The 16,800-nt window shown below is 41.6% G+C and overlaps 1 protein-coding gene across 1 annotated transcript; it reads right to left on the reverse strand.

Annotated features, from left to right (window-relative positions):
• Positions 1–1,653: 1,653 nt before the first annotated feature.
• LOC103099893 (C-type lectin domain family 4 member K-like) lies at positions 1,654–16,800 on the reverse strand. Its single transcript, XM_007496880.2, has 6 exons — positions 16,505–16,800; positions 13,799–13,915; positions 10,196–10,294; positions 7,748–7,899; positions 7,241–7,359; positions 1,654–2,951 (listed from the first exon to the last, which is right to left on the reverse strand). The coding sequence occupies exons 1-6, from the start codon at positions 16,554–16,556 to the stop codon at positions 2,795–2,797; spliced, it is 696 nt and encodes a 231-aa protein (XP_007496942.1). The 5' UTR covers positions 16,557–16,800; the 3' UTR covers positions 1,654–2,794.

Here is a 16,800-nt window from a genome sequence, read left to right on the forward strand (position 1 = left end):
TACTGACTGAGGAAGATTTCCTTCCCCAGAGCCCAAGCCAGCCTCCCTGTAACTTTTCCCCAATGGTTCTAGTTTTATCCTCTGCAGCCAAGCAGAAGGTCTAACCTTTCAGTTGTGCCCTTCAGAAGAGAGCAAAAGTAGCTGCCCTTGAGTCTTTTCTCCTTCAGCTTGAGTATCCCCAGTGCCTTCAAAGGATTGTCCTATCATCTGGTGCTCTCGTTACCCATGGTCCCCACATGCTCTCTGGCTCAGTGCAGGAAAAGAGAGGGAGAGGTTGGAAGGAAGCACATGAAGCTGTAGCATCATCAGGGACCACTAATGGTGGGTTGTGGGACTGGAGGCATAGGGAAATGGAACAAAGGACTGGAGGTTGTAGCAAGGGGGATTGAATAATCTAGAGTGATGGGTGCTAAGGCTGCTGGCGGGGCACCCATGTTTCTTTCATCTCTGCCTTCTTGGGGACAAGGGTCTAGACTTGTTCTTGAAGGGCAGAACTAGGAGCAATGTGGGGAAGTTCTAAAGCAGTGGTTCTCAACCTTTCTAATGCTGTGACCCCGCAATACAGTTCCTCATGTTGCAGTGACATCAAACCAAAAAATTATTTTGGTGGCTACTTCAAAACTGTAATTTTGCTACAGTTATGATTTGGAATGTAAATACCTGATATGCATTATGTATTCTCATTGCTACAAATTGAGAGGTTGAGAACCGCTGTCCTAGAGGCAAGCTCAAGATCAACATAATGAAACATTTGCTAGCAGTTAGTGGTCTACAAAATTGAATGGGTTATTTTGGGAGGTACACAGAAGCAATATGATTAATAATTTAGGGGTGTTCAATTCAACAAACACCTAGTAAGCACCTATCACATGGAAGACAGATTAGGTGCTGGAATATCAAGGCAAAATGAAACACGAGCTGCCCTTAAGGAACTTATATTCCAACAGGGACATACAACATGTAAAAGGCAAGTAAAATTGCTGATGGAGTTGTGAATTGATCCAACCATTCTGGAGAGCAATTTGGAACTAGTCCAAAGAGATATGAAATAGTGCATGTCCTTCGACCCAGCAATACTATTTCTAGGTTTGTAAAAGAAAAGGGGAAAGCACTTATTTGCATGAAAAAATATTTTAAGCCCTTAGCTTCTGTTTTAGAATCAGTAGTAAGTATTGGTTCCAAGGCAAAAGAGCATGGGGGTTGGGAAATTGGGGTTAAGTGACTTACCCAGGTTGATAAATTCTAAGTACAAATTTGAATCTAGGACCTCCCATCTGTATACAAAAATAATTTTAGCAGTTCTTTTTGTGGAGGTAAAGAATTGGAAACTGAGGGGATATTCCTCAATGGGAAACAGTTGACCAAATTATGGTTTATGATTGTGATGGAATCTATGAATAGGATGATTTCAGAAAAAAAGTGGAAAGAGTTATATGTGGGCAGCTGGTAGCACAGTGGATAAAGTACCAGTTCTGGAGGACCTGGGTTCAAATCTGAACACAGACACTTCCTAGATGTGTGATCCTGGGCAAATCACTTAACCTCAATTGCCTAGCCATTGCTTCTCTTCTGTCTTAGAACTGATACTAAGACAGAAAGTGAGAGTTACAAAAAATACACAGGAACAGCAACATTTTACAATGATCAACTATGAATGACTTAATTATTATCAGCAGTGCAGAGATCCAAGACACCTCCAAGAGACTCATGACAAAAAAGGCCGTCCACTGCCATAGAAGGAACTGATATAGTCTAAATGAAGAACAAAGCATATGAGTTTCCACTTTATTTCCTTCATGAATTATTTTGCATGTGCGATGTGTCTCCTTTCACAATATGATAAATATGAAAATACGTATTACATGATAGCACATGGGTAATCCGAGCATTTGTCATTTTGGGGAGGGAGGAGCAGAAGAACGGCAGGAATTTGGATCACAAATTGCCAGAAAACAAATGTTATAAAGGGTCTCTCTCTCTCTCTCTCTCTCTCTCTCTCTCTCTCTCTCTCTCTCTCTCTCTCTCTCTCTATATATATATATATATATATATATATATATATACATATATATATGTGTGTGTGTGTGTGTTTATATATATAGACATATATATATATATGTATATACTTGGGAAAACCACAATAAGCTACTGCTGTGAAAAAATAAATAAAAAGCCAGTAAAAGTGTATGTAAAGTACTTCAAAGCACTTTCAAAACACCAACAACATGGAAATAGGTTCTGATCAAGGACACAAGTAATACCCAATGAAATTGCGTGTTGGCTGCGGGAAGGGTGGGTGGAGGGGAGGGAGGGAAACAATGTGATTATTGTAACCAAGGAATAATGTTCTAAATTGACTAAATAAACTAATTTAAAAAAAGAGTGCTAGCAATTGGGGGATTAGGAAACAGCTCAAGGAGGAGGGGTATGAGCTCGGCTGTGCTTTGAAGGATTCTAGGGATTCTATGAGATGAGGATGAGGAGGGACTTTTGTAGAGTCATCCTTCTGGCTTGGACTTGATCTCTGAAGTCTCTTACAACTGTGACTTTGTGACTAAGGGTGGGGGCTTGGAGGACCGAGAATGGATGGATACCCTTTAGGATTGGGGCAGAAATCCTCCTAGGTCCGAGTCCTCTTCCAGGCTCTGAGATCCAGGCAGCTGCCCAAGGCTGACTGACAGCAGTGCTCTAGACTGGAGACCTGGAAGTGCCTGATGAGGCTGGATCTGGGATGAGGCTTCTGGGTGCAGAACTAGAGTCCTCAGAGCTCTGTTTCAAGCTGGAGGCTGCCCTGCTAGAAGTCCAGTTTTGAAGACCCAAGAGGCTTCTCACAGATGAATTTGTATTTTAGTTGACAGTTCTCATCATTCCAGGCTGCCAGGGCCTCCATCTTCATCTCCACACAGTCCTCTTTCCCCAGGTAGTTGGTGGGTTGTCCTGGAATCCAGAACCTAGTGAGGGATCATAGGCATGGAGTCATTCCAGAGATGGAGACTAAGGAATTCATTTAATATCTAGTGGGGAATCACATAATTTTTCAGGGAAACAATTTCTGGCTTTTAGATTTGAAGCTCTTAATGTGGGCAAGTGATTTGATTTGTTTAGCTGGATTTCACAGGAATGAACTAAGAGCAGGTGGATGTAGGTGGCATAGTGGATAGAACACTTGACTTGGAGTCAAGAAGACCAGAGTTCAAATGTAGCCTTAGATACTTATTAGCTGTGGGATTCTGGACAAGCCACAATCCTTGTCAGACTGTTTCTTCATCTGTAAAATGGGGATAATAATAGCACTTACCTGATAGGGTAGTTATAAAAGTAAAATTTTTTTAAACATTATTTTATTTGGTCATTTACAAACATTATTCATTGGAAACAATGATCATTTTCTTTTCCTCCCCCCCCCCCCCACCTCTCCCATAGCCGACGCACGATTCCACTGGGTATCACATGTGTTCTTGATTGGAACCCATTTCCATGTTGTTGGTATTTGCACTAGAGTGTTCATTTAGAGTCTCTCCTCAGTCATATCCCCTCCACGCCTGTAGTCAAGCAGTTGCTTTTCATTGGTATTTTTACTCCCACAGTTTATCTTCTGCTTGTGGATAGTGTTTTTTAGATCCCTGCAAGTTGTTCAGGGACATTGCATTGACCCTAATGGAGAAGTCCATTACATTCGATTATACCACAGTGTATTAGTCTCTGTGTACAATGTTTTCCTGGTTCTGCTCCTTTCGCTCTACATCACTTCCTGGAGGTTGTTCCCGTCTCCATGGAATTCCTCCACTTTATTATTCCTTTGAGCACAATAGTATTCCATCACCAACAGATGCCACAATTTGTTCAGCCATTCTCCAACTGAAGGGCATCCCCTCATTTTCCAATTTTTGGCCACCACAAAGAGTGCAGCTATGAATATTCTTGTACAAATCTTTTTCCTTATTATCTCTTTGGGGTACAAACCCAGCAGTGCTATGGCTGGATCAAAGGGCAGACAGTCTTTTAGTGCCCTTTGGGCATAGTTCCAAATTGCCCTCCAGAATGGTTGGATCAATTCACAACTCCACCAGCAATGAATTAGTGTCCCCATTTTGCCACATCCCCTCCAGCATTCATTACTTTCCTTTGCTGTCATGTTAGCCAATCTGCTAGGTGTGAGATGGTACCTCAGAGTTGTTTTGATTTGCATCTCTCTGCTTATAAGAGATGTAGAACACTTTTTCATGTGCTTATTAATAATTTTGATTTCTTTGGCTGAGAACTGCCTGTTCATGTCCCTTGCCCATTTATCAATTGGAGAATGGCTTGATTTTTTTGTACAATTGATTTAGTTCTTTGTAAATTTTTGTAAACCTTTGTCAGAGGTTTTTATGAAGATTGTTTCCCAATTTGTTGCTTTCCTTCTGATTTTAGTTATACTGGTTTTGTTTATACAAAAGCTTTTTAATTTGATGTAGGTGAAATTATTTATTTTACATTTTGTGGCTCTTTATATGTCTTGCTTGGTTTTAAAGTCTTTCCCTTCCCTAAAAGTCAAATTTTATAGCCTGAGTAAATTGCTTTGCAAACTTTAAAGCATTTGATAGAAATTAGCTGTTATTATTATAAGGAACAAATCTCCTAACAGTGAGAGAAGTCCCGCGGTGCAATGAGTTGCCTCTAGAAAAAGTGAGATCCCTGTTATTGGGAATCTAAGTGGAAAGTAGAACACCATTTATTGGGAATGTTGTGGGGGCAACTCCTGTTCACAGAGAGCAGATTCATTGGCCCCTGAGACTCTTTCTAACTCAGATTCTGTTATCCAAAGAAGACTTGAGAAGTTAATACAAGATATCCAGAGAAAGGGGGCATCTAGGTACAGTAGGTAGTGTCATACCTCAAGTCAGGGAAGACATCTTACTGATTTCAAATCTGGCACTAGACATTTACTGGCTGTATGAACCCGGACAAACCACTTAACCCTGTTTGCCTCAGTTTCCTCATCTGTAAGATGAGCTGGAGTAGGAAAAGGAAAACTGCTCTAGTTTCTTTTTCCAAGAAAACCCAAATTGGGGTCATGGAGAGTTGGACATGACTGAACCACAAATCCCAAGGAGGCAGGAATTAGAACTGGAGCAGATCGATAGAATCCTAAGACCAGAAGGTATAGACATGGGAGGAAGTTGAGATATCCTCTAATTCAACACTTCCATTTAAAAAATTGGAGAACTTGATTCCTAGGAAAGGAAAATGACTTGTCTAAAGTCACACCAGCAATAAATAGTATGTTTGGGATTTAAATTCAGGTCCTCTGATTCAAAGTCTGGTTATACTCATCATCTGGGCTAGAATCATGGCCAGAGATAGCAGTGAAGCTTGAAGCATTGAGGTCAGTTGTTACCACCATAGCTGTGTATCATGCATATAGGTATGTGTGTGTATATATGTGTGTATGCATGTGTCTGCTAAATCATTTGTACCTGAGCTGAACTTTCTTTATTGAAATATCAGAATTGTATGTTATGGGGCATAATCAGCTGCTAAAGCTTGCCACGGCCACCTTACAATATCTCTGGCATCTTACGCCCTCTCTCTACTCTTATAGTTGCCATCCTGGTGTAGTTGCTTATCACTTCATCCTTTGGTTATTACAATAGCCTCCTAGTCTTCCTGATTCATTTCTCCTGTGCATTGCTGCCCAGATAATTTGCCTTATAAGTCCAGATCATAGTATGTGACTCCCCTACTTAACCAAGGCGAACGGCTTCCTATTTCTGCTAGGATCAAATAGAATTTCTCTGTTTAGTTTTTTTTTAAGTCATTCACAACAGGGCTCCAACTGACCTTTCTAGCCTTATTGGTTATCACTCCTCCCTTTCTATACTCTCTAATCCAGCCAGAGTTGCTTTCTCTCTGTTCTTCATTCATGACCTTCCATCTCCTATCTCCAGGTCCTTTGAACTGGTCATTTCTCATGTCTGGAATTCATTCTCTCTTTGCCTCTGGCTCATTAAATCCTCTTCCTTCATCATGCAGCTCAAGCTCCATCTTCTGAATGAAGCCTTTCTTGATCCCTCCAAATGCTAGCACCTTTCCTCCTAAACTATTTTGTATTTAACTTCTTCATATATATTTGTATTTATTAACTTTGTATTTATGCTATATGCTTATTATATACACAATATATAGTTTCATATGACATAGTTATACATTGTAGACATTACATTTCATTATATAATATTATATATTTATGCTCTATATGTTACATTGTCTCTCCATGGAAATGTAAATTCCTTTTGAGTAGGGAGTGTTTTGTTCTTTGTATTTGTATATGGCATCTAACACAGTGTCTGGAATGTAATAGGCACTTAACAAATGTTTGTTGGTTGATTATTCATGAGGAAGAGTGAAGCCTATTCTTAATAGTCACTAGGTTGGCCATTTTTGTGGGAGACCTGGTTGCTTGTGGACACGCAGAGAAAGTGAGACCCAGGAAAGCTTAGAGCCATGTTGGTGAACCTATGGCACATGTGACAGAACAGGCTGGAGGGGCTGCTTCCCTTGCCCTCTCCACATGTGTCTGAGAATTTTTCCCTCATCCCCTGCCCCTCTGCTCAGCAGCCCAATGGGAGCACTTCTTTCCTCCCCTATCTGGTGTACAATGGAGGGGAGGCTCACATGAGGCGTGAGGGTTGCAGTTTGGACACTCAGTCTCTAAAAGGTTTGCCATCACTGGCCTAGAGTGTTCAGGAAGCCCCTGGCTACATTGTTGTGATTTCTATAAGTCTTCCCTTTGGTGTTTTTCTCAACCATATTAAGGTGCCTAGGGGAGACATGTGTATTTCTTTACCCCCTTGGAAAGAACAGCTGTGGATGTTCTTGGTACTTCCCTAGTGCCTTTGAGTTAAACTTCCAGGAAGGACATGCCAGTCTGTGAGGTAACGTTAGCTCTTTTTGAAACAGTCTAGAGCTGTGTCTCTGAGATGTAACTGCCTGAGACTGGCCCATCAAGGCTGGACAGTGTTTGAGAACCTGTCACAAGTAACAATCATAATAGTATTCCCAAGCAACTATTCTGAATAAAGCAGCACCACACACACACACACACACACACACACACACACACATACACACACACACACACAATCATACACCTATCTATATTTACAGCCAGGACTGACCTCCAATTTCATTACCTCTGAGTAAGTCCCTGTAATGTCATTATAATTGACAGGAGAATGAAAGACTGGGAAGGACTCACCCTTTGCTTTGGGCAGCATCATAAATGGTCCCATCTACCCAGGTCCAGGTGTCTTCTGTGTGTCTGTCGTTCAGTCCAATCCAATGTCTCTCTCCCTTCAACGTCTTGTAAAGAAATTCCTTTGGAACAATTTGACGGAGACTTAATATATGCATTCATGTATGTGTGTGTGTATTTGTTGTGGGTTTGTCTCCATGTATTTTCCAGTGATGAGTCTGGCAGGGGAAGGGGCAATTAATGGGACACAGCATTCTCCTACCTAGAGCTGACAGCATTATGACTGCTGCCCTGACTGAGAATAAGAAAGAACAATGTGACAGGAATCAGAATGAGAAGGACAGAGACTGAGCTGATCCTGCGAGCAGGGGTAATCATCCTAGGGACCTTGATAGGAGTCTGTCTCTCTGCCCTGTATCAGCATTGGAGAGTTCCCAGGCATTATGAAAGAGCCATTGATGGGAGACTCTTAACTAATACCCAGGTTACAAATGGTGAGAGTACACCTACCTGTTCTCCCACAGAAGTCACAGTTGCCAGATGGGAATCCTGGGATACACAGAATTGCTCAGCCTCATCCCAGGACTTAATATCACAGGAGAAGTAGTAGAGACTTCCATTGTAAATCTTCCAGTTCTTGGAGACTATCTTTGAGAGACTCTCTTGGGAGGAAGAGGAGAAGACAAGAGAGAAGAGAATGAAATCTTAACAGCAAGGAGCCAAGAAATCTATAGGATTTCAGACTGGAAGAGCATTTTATCTAATTCATTCATTTTATAGAAGAGGAAAGAACCCCAAAGGGGTTCATACTGAAGCTCACACAGCTCTTAAATGTCAGGGCTAGAATTTGAACCCAAATCTAACTCTATTTACCAACGCAAATGATTATATATCACAGCTGTGGGAACAATGGGCTCACTCAGCTGGGTAGGCTCAGGAAAATGGAAATCCTGCTTCCAGACAGGCACTTGGCTAAGAGAGGGCCTCTCTTTTCCCCTCTCTCCTCCTCCATCTCTCTTTTTAAAAATTTATTTTAAAACATTTATTTATTTATTTAAAAATATTTTTCCATGGTTACATGATTCATGTTCTCTCCCTTTCCTCCTCCCCCTCCCTTCCTGGAGTTGATAAGCAATTCCACTGGGTTTATATGTATATATATACACATGTATTATCACTCGATATCTATTTCCATATTATTTGTTTTTGTAATAGAGTAATCTTTTACGCCCCAAACCCCAAATCCTCTACCCATATAAATAAGTGATAAATCATGTTTTTCTTCTGTGTTTCTACTCCCACAGTTCTTTCTCTGGATGGGGATAGCATTCATGCCTCCATCTCTCTTGCCTCAGACCTTTGTCTGGCCCTTCTCTCTGTATGTTCTCCTGATCTGGTGGGTCACTAGCACAATGCCTGTCCAGCTTGTGACTTTGTAGAGGGAAAACATTTACCATAGTATGAAAAATCTTCAGCCACCATATTGGTATGAATGGAGACTGAATTTCCCATACCCATCTCAGCCTGTTTTAAATGAAACCCAAGTGCTTCTTGTTGACATTAGTGCTATTTTCCCATTATATATACTTTTAGGATCTGACAGCTTCCTCTCCTTATGAAAAAAAAAATAGCTGAGGATTTCCCCATTTTGTTTACTGGGTGTGCCAATGCCTTGCTGAAAACTGAAATGGAAACCTCTAACCTATAAGCTAAAACAGAGAAGGCAAAGCCCACTTCTCATTTGGAAGAAGAACCATGAAATCCTCAGATGAGGACTTCGACTGAAGACCACAAGCTGGCAGAAGAGGAAGCCCTGTAGCCTCATATCCAGCATATCAGTGTCTAGTGGCATCAAGAAACCCATCACCAATGCCAGCGATGCTGGATGTGGGTCTTGGGAGCAGAATACATGCTGTGGCCAGTTTGTAGCAGGTTAAAGCAGAAATGACAAGATGTAACACAGGGAAACATAGGCTTTGTCATAGAAATGAGTTGCTTATACACAAATGAACTTTAAATACATATGTTCTCTGTGGGTATGTCCCTCAATGCACATTCCCCAAATGTATTTGCTATTCCCTTGGATGGTGTACGTTTATAAAAGGTGTGCCTTAGGAGAAAACATTCTACTACTATTCTTTCTACTATTTCATGAAAATGTCTCTGATTTGGGGAAGCTAGGTGGCTCAATGGATAGAGAGTCAAGATAAGAAAAGGGAGGTCCTGGGTTAAAATCCAGCCTCAGACACTGCCTAGATGTGTGACCCTGGGCAAGTCACTTGCCCACAAATGTTTTGTCCTTACCACACTTCTGCTTTGGAACCAATAATAAGTATTGGTTCTAAGACAGCAAGTAAGAGTTTAAAAAAAGTGCCTTCAATTTGAATCCAGTTGTGTCCTCTGGCTGATTAGTAAAAATAAATATATTGATGGGAGTTCATCAGATATGGTTTTTGAACAGAAGAAAAACAACTGCTTGATTAAATTGGTTGATGGGGATATGATTGGGGATGTAGATTCTAAATGATCACCCCAGTGCAAACATCAACAACATGGAAATAGGTTCTGATCAAGGACACATGTAAAACCCAGTGGAATTGCTCCTTGGCTCTGGGAGTGGGGAGGGAGGAGGAGAGGGAAAGAACATGAATCGTGTAACCATGGAAAAAAATTCTAAATTAATTAATTAAGTAAAATTAAATATTAAAAAAGATATAGTTTTTGAGGGAATGGGTAGTTTATTTACAAGTGGGATCCATCTAGGTGCTATAAATAATCGTGCAGGAACTTCATTCACATAAAAATGATTTACCTGAGAGAGCATGGGAGATCATGCAAATATTTATTTTGGGGGTGGGGAGAGGCTGAAGTAGGACAAGGACAATTAAAGGTAGACATACCTTTGTCTGAGCTCTGGTTGAGGTTTTCCCACTGAGGCCTCTAAAAGGGGAAACTTACCATGGTGCTCTTTCAGGACCCCGTAGGTGGTATTGATTTTCTCCAAAGAGTCCTTCAGGGTCTTGACTTCTAGGCTCATATGCTTTTTTTCCTGAAAACCTGCAATCACAGTTTTTTAAAAATTAAGTTTAATTAATTAATTAATTAAGGATATTTTTCCATGGTTACATAATTCATGTTCTTTCCCTCCCCTTTTCCCACCGCCTCCCATAGCCAATGAGCAATTCCACTGGGTTTTGTGTATATCATTGATCAAGACCTATTTCTATATTATTAATAATTGCATTAGGTGATCGCTTAGAGTCTACATCCCCAATCATATCCTCATTAACCCATGTGATCACGCAGTTGTTTTTCTTCTATGTTTCTACTCCCACAGTTCTTTCTCTGGATGTGGATAGTGTTCTTACTCTTAAGTCCCTCAGAATTATCCTGGATCATTGCATTGCTACTAGTAGAAAAGTCTATTACATTAGATTGTGCCACAAAGTATCTGTCTCTGTCTATAATGTTCTTCTGGTTCTGCTCCTTTCACTCTGCATCACTTCCTGGAGGTTGTTTCAGTTCACATGGAATTCCTCCAGTTTATTATAGTATTCCATCACCAACTTATACCACAGTTTGTTCAGTCATTCCCCAATTGAAGGGCATCCCCTCATTTTCCAATTTTTTGCCACCACAAAGAGCACAGCTATGAATATTCTTGTACAAGTCTTTTTCCTTATTATTTCTTTGGGGTACAAACTCAGCAGTGCTATGGCTGGATCAAAGGGCAGACAGTCTTTTATCACGCTTTGGGCATAGTTCCAAACTGCCCTCCAGAATGGTTGGATCAATTCACAACTCCACCAGCAATACATTAATGTCCTGACTTTGCCACATCCCCTCCAGCATTCATTACTTTCCTTTGCTGTCATGTTAGCCAATCAGCTAGGTGTGAGGTGATACCTCAGAGTTGTTTTGATGTGCATCTCTCTGATTATAAGAGATTTAGAACACTTTCTCATGTGCTTACTAATAGTTTTGATTTCTTTATCTGAAAATTGCCTATTCATGTTCCTTGCCCATTTGTCAATTGGAGAATGGTTTGATTTTTTGTACAATTGGTTTAGCTCTTTATAAATTTGAGAAATTAGACCTTTGTCAGAGGTTTTTGTTATGAAGATTGTCTCCCAATTTGTTGTTTTCCTTCTAATTTTGTTTGCATTGGTTTTGTAATCACAGTTTGAGGGTAGTTGTGTGATGAGAGGATGAGTTCCAGGGCTCAGTCAGGGAAATTCTTGTCTTTGAAGAGAAACAGGATAAAATGAATGGCCTGACCTCTTCTCTGGTGGGGACTCTAGGAAGAGAAGAAGGTGTCATGCCTGTTCAGGAAAGGAACTTGGGTTTCTTCCTGTATTGCATCTCTATCTCCCCAGAGCTTTGTGTTGCTACCAGAAATTACAGAGCCAAAACAAAATCCAGGTCTTGTTTCTACTCTCTTGAGGGTGCCCCCTTTCTTTCTAATTCTCAATTTATGAATTGATAACACTTTGGGAGACCCAATCACTCCAACAGTCACAGAATGGGCTATGGAAAACTCAGACATCCTCCCTCTCCTGGGGTCTCTAGGCTTTGTGCCTCAGTCATCCAATCAGGGAAATGCGAAAATGTTGAGCCAATTCTTTTGATCAAGCAGTAATCACTCTGAGCTCTTGGAACAGAAGGTTGGGGACTTAGTATTGCTTTGTGGTCATCAGTTATATGTATTATATGTCATTATATATAATGACACCTTGCTAATAGACTATGCACCATGGGGCAGCTAGGTGACTCTATGGATTGAGAGCCAGGCCTGGAAAAGAGAGGACCTGTTTTTAAATTTGGTCTCAAACCCTTACCTTCCATCTTAGAATCAATACTGTGTATTAGTTCTAAGGCAGAAGAGTGGTAAGGGCTAGGCAATGGGGGTTAAGTGATTTGCCCAGGGTCACACAGTTAGGAGGTGTCTGAGGTTAAATTTGAACCCAGGACCTCCCATCTCTGGGCCTGGCTCTCAATCTGCTGAGCCACCTAGTTGTCCCCTTTAGATACTTCCTAGCTGTTCCACCCTGGGCAAATCTCTTAACTCCCATTGCCTAGTCCTTACCACTCTTCTGTCTTAGAACTGATACTTAGTATTGATTCTAAGTGGGTAAGGGTTATTATGTGTATGTACACACTATGTGCCATAGTTTCCAAAACACCCTTTCATCCACTTTCTCAGACTGGAAGAATGTTAGAGCTAAAAGTCTTAGCGTGTAATCCCCTGATTTTCAGATGGGGAAACTGAGGCTTGGTGGGGGAAGGAACTTCTTCAAAGTCACAGTGTTAGTGAAGGGGTAGAAATGAAATTGGGACTCAGGCCTTCTGACTTCCAGGTTAGGGCTCTTTCCATTATACTAGAGATTAAAAGATGCTTCAGTCAGAGGGTAGACAAAACAATCTCTAAGGTCCCTTCATACCCCAAGATTCTTTGGTTCTATAATCTTTATGACAGTCCCATGAGGGAGGCATGGAGGGATAGAGGAAAATGACCACGATCCCATTTTACACAGCAGTTAATGGGCCCAGAGAGCAGAAGGTCACACAGCCCATTGAAGTCTTAGCACGCTAGAGTGAGAGGAGGAGGAAGAGGGGTGAATTTCCTCAATTTCAGGACCCTGTTGGCAGTTCTGGGATGCTGGTGATGAAGAGACAGGACAGGAGAGTGTAGAGCAGGGAATGGAGGTGGACGGGTATGCAGTGGGGGGAAGGAGACTGTTGAACTAGAGAGATCAGGAGATTAATTCAGGAAAGGTGAGATCCAGGACTGGAACCAGGAACCCAGGTGGCCCAATTCCATGCCCAGGGCTTTTTTTTTTAACCCTTATCTACCTTCCACCTTAGAATCAATACTGTGTATTGGTTCTAAGGCAGAAGAGTGGTAAGGGCTAGGCAATGGGGGTTAAGTGACTTACCCAGGGTCACACAGCTAGGAAGTGTATGAGACCAGACTTGAATCCAGGACCTCCCTCCCTCTCTCTCTCTCTCTCTCTCTCTCTCTCTCTCTCTCTCTCTCTCTCTCTCTCCTCTCAATCCACTGAGCTACCCTTCTCCCCACCCCAGCACTTTTTAAAACCCACCATGCTGTTGGGTAGGACTTAAAGCAGGAGGGGACCCTATAGATCTAGTCCTCTCATTTCTAAAAATAGGAGGTTGGGCTAGAGATGGTAAAAGATTCCTTCCAGTTCTCACATGGCATGTGTATGTGTGCACATATACGGATGTCTGTTTATATGTATGTAAGAGAGAAAGACAGATAGACAGAGAGAGACAAGTATAGGAAAAGACAGAGAGAGAGAGAGAGATTGAGTGAGCTTCTTGATTCTGGGTCTTGGGTCCTTGTGAAATTCCTCTTCATTCTTTACCTGCACCAGGGAAGGAGGATGGCCAACCAAAGCCCAGATCAAGTCCCAGGTTCCTACTTTCCTGGGTTCTGCATCTCCCTGACCATTCTGCTAGCACAGCTATACCCTCCACCACCAGGGAGAAACAGGGCTGCCCCCATTTGAAATAGAGTCAGGAACTCTTGGAATCACTCACATTGAGCAGCCACGATCACGAGGGATAAGACCAAGATGGAAAGCAGGAGGATCAGGGCCCAACGGACCAGTCGCGGCATGCCAGGGCTTAATCGCATCTTTGCTTTGGAGAAGAAGCCTTATAGGAGGAGAGAGATTCATGTCCAGAGCAGCATCTTCTGAGGCAGGCTACAGCCCTGATATCCCAAGGCTTTGATGTTGTTATGTGTTAAATTTGTTATTCACTCCCTTCCTCCCCTCCAAGCAGCACATAATGGAGATGCTTCATATACAACTCACCCTCTTACCTGTGTATTTACTTGTATATGCAAATACTTGCATTCACATATATCTGTTAAGTTAGTAAATTAAAAAAAATAAATTTAATAATTAAACAAATACAAAATTAAAAAGTGTTGAAGGAGAAATTCAAAACCAGGCCTTTTCTAATGCTAAATCTAGTGTTCTGCCTCTAGTTCTGGGCTGCTGCTTCTTTTTTCTAAACCCTTACCTTAGATCTTTGTATAAATTCTAAGAGAGAAGAGTGGCAAGGGCTAGGCAGTTAGGGTTAAGTGACTTGCTCAGGGTCATGCAGCTAGGAAGTATCAAAGGCCAGGTTTGAACTTATGTCCTCTGGACTCCAGGTCTGGCTCTCTAACCACTGTACTACCTAGCTGCCTCTAGATCAGGGTGTCTTAACCTGGAATCCTTTAGGAGCCCAGGAGTAGATTTCATGGTGTCCATAAACTTGGATAGGAAAGAAATGCATTTTTATTTTCACTAGCTTTCACTTCCCTTTGGTAATCCTCTATTGATTTTATTTACTTAAATATAGAATTCTGAGAAAGTGTCTCTAGGCTTCACTCAACTACCAGAGACACACAAAAATGGTGAAGGGCCCACGCTCTATTTTGTACAAGTATCATTATCCCCATGGAGCAGTTCGATTGATTTTTTTGTTCCATTGTACCATCGTGTTGCACACCTTGCCAAACACCAACTCTGGACTAATTTCACTATCTGCTTTCTCTGGCCCTCCTCCAAAGCCATTGAATACTATTTTCTATGCCAACTGAATCCACTACACATTTAGATTATCTAATCTCCACTGGGCCATCATAGCTGTAGAGGAACTATTTTATTCTTCTCTGAGAGTCTCTCTATTTAACCTCTCGTAGCACCTATTATAAGTCCTCTCAGCCCCAACATCATCCCTCTCTCCTTCCTCTCAGCAGGAGAGAGCTTTACCTCCTGATGAGAAAGCTGCAGGTCTGGCAGTGTGTGTGGACTGATGAGGCTCTGGGAGTTGTAGGCTGGGGCATCTGTGAGCTTCTCAGATATGTCAGGGGTCAGGGAATCCCTTGTCCCTTGCCTTCTGGCAGAGTATGTCCAGAACACGGAACACAAGCCTCCTTTTTTTTTTTTTATTCCCCACTGAGTCAAGAGTTCTTTACATTTTCCAGGAGACTTGGTCAAGGAAAGAGAAGGCCACTGCTCTCCTTTCTTCAGGGTAAAAAAGATGTAGGAGGAAGGATCTGGGACCTCTGACTTCTATTCCCTTTTACCATCCATGGAGTGGGAAGTAAGGGCAGAAAAGTATAGTGGAACTGCACTGTAGAAGGACCCACATTTTAATTTTTATGATTTATTCACTTAAAACCTCTTACCTTATATCTTAGAATCAATAAGAGCTAGGCAATGGGAGCTAAGAGATTTGCCTAGGGTCACACAGTGAGGAAGTATCTAAGATCCGATTTGAACCCAGGATTTCCCGGTTCTGAGTCTGGCTCTTAATCCACTGAGTCACCTACCTGCCCCCAGGACTCACATTAAAAAAAAAGATATTGGCAAACTGGAATATGTCCAAAAGAAGACAATAAGGAAATTGAAGAGTATCAGAGACCATATTAAAAGAAGTGGAAATAGTACTTTTGCCTGGAAAATAGGAGATCTAGGCTTGGGCATTTCTAGTGTCTTCAAATATTTGAAGGGCTGTCAGTCAGAAGAAGGATTTTACTTATTCTCCTCAGCTCTAGAAGGAAGAACTAGAAACAATCAATGGAAATTAAAGCAAAGTAGATTTGGACTCAGTATTAGGAGAATGAGAGTCAGTTGTGGTTCAGTGGTTAAGAGCATTGGAATTGGAGTCAAGAAGACAAGAGTCCAAATCCAGCCTCTGACACTTTCTGAGCTGTGTGACCTTGGGCCAGTCACTTAGTCTCTAATTGCCCAACAAAAGGCTCCACTGGAGAAGGAAATGGCAAACTATTCCAGTATCTCTGCCAAGAAAACTCCATGGAAAACTATGATCCATGGGGTCACAAAGAATTAGATATGACTGAACAACAATAACATTAAGAGAACTTCCATTTGTTCAAAGCTATCCAAAAGATGTAGAAAAGTTGCCTTGGAAGGCAGTGGAGGTCTCCTAGAAGAAGCTGGATGACCATTTGTTAGGAATCCCATACCAGTTTTATAATCTCTACATGGGGATCCCAGGTAGAATACTTCCAATGTTATGATTCTGAGATTGAGGGCCTTTGGGAGTTTTGCTTTTTAGGGCTGAGGAACTTTCTAGAGAAGTGATTTAGCAATGATGTGAAATGTTTCCTGTCTCAAGGCCACAGAGAACTAGGGAGCCCTAGCATCAGGGAAGAGAGATTGGAATAAGAGTGATGAGAAAGGCAGCTGAGTTGCAGAAAGGTGAACATAGTTCCAGGGGGCTCACCTTGGGTCCAGAAGAATTGTTGATCGTCTTCAGTTAAATCAGTAGCTTCCATGTCCTTCTGTTCTTCTTGCCAGACGAGGCTCTAGACTATATCAATAGATGCTGTCAATGCAGACTCTCTACCAGTTTGAAATTTATGCAATGCAGCCCAACAGAAAGGCTTCTTAATCTAGTCAGAGGATCTGATTTCAGATTCTCTCTCTATCACCTGGGGGACATTGGGCAATTCTCTTCACCTCCCCAGTCCTCAGTTTCCTCATCTATAAATGAATTGAATTCTGGTCTCTGAGGTTTCT

Source organism: Monodelphis domestica, chromosome 6 (genome assembly GCF_027887165.1).
Source record: "Monodelphis domestica isolate mMonDom1 chromosome 6, mMonDom1.pri, whole genome shotgun sequence".
NCBI classification, from domain to species: domain Eukaryota; kingdom Metazoa; phylum Chordata; class Mammalia; order Didelphimorphia; family Didelphidae; genus Monodelphis; species Monodelphis domestica.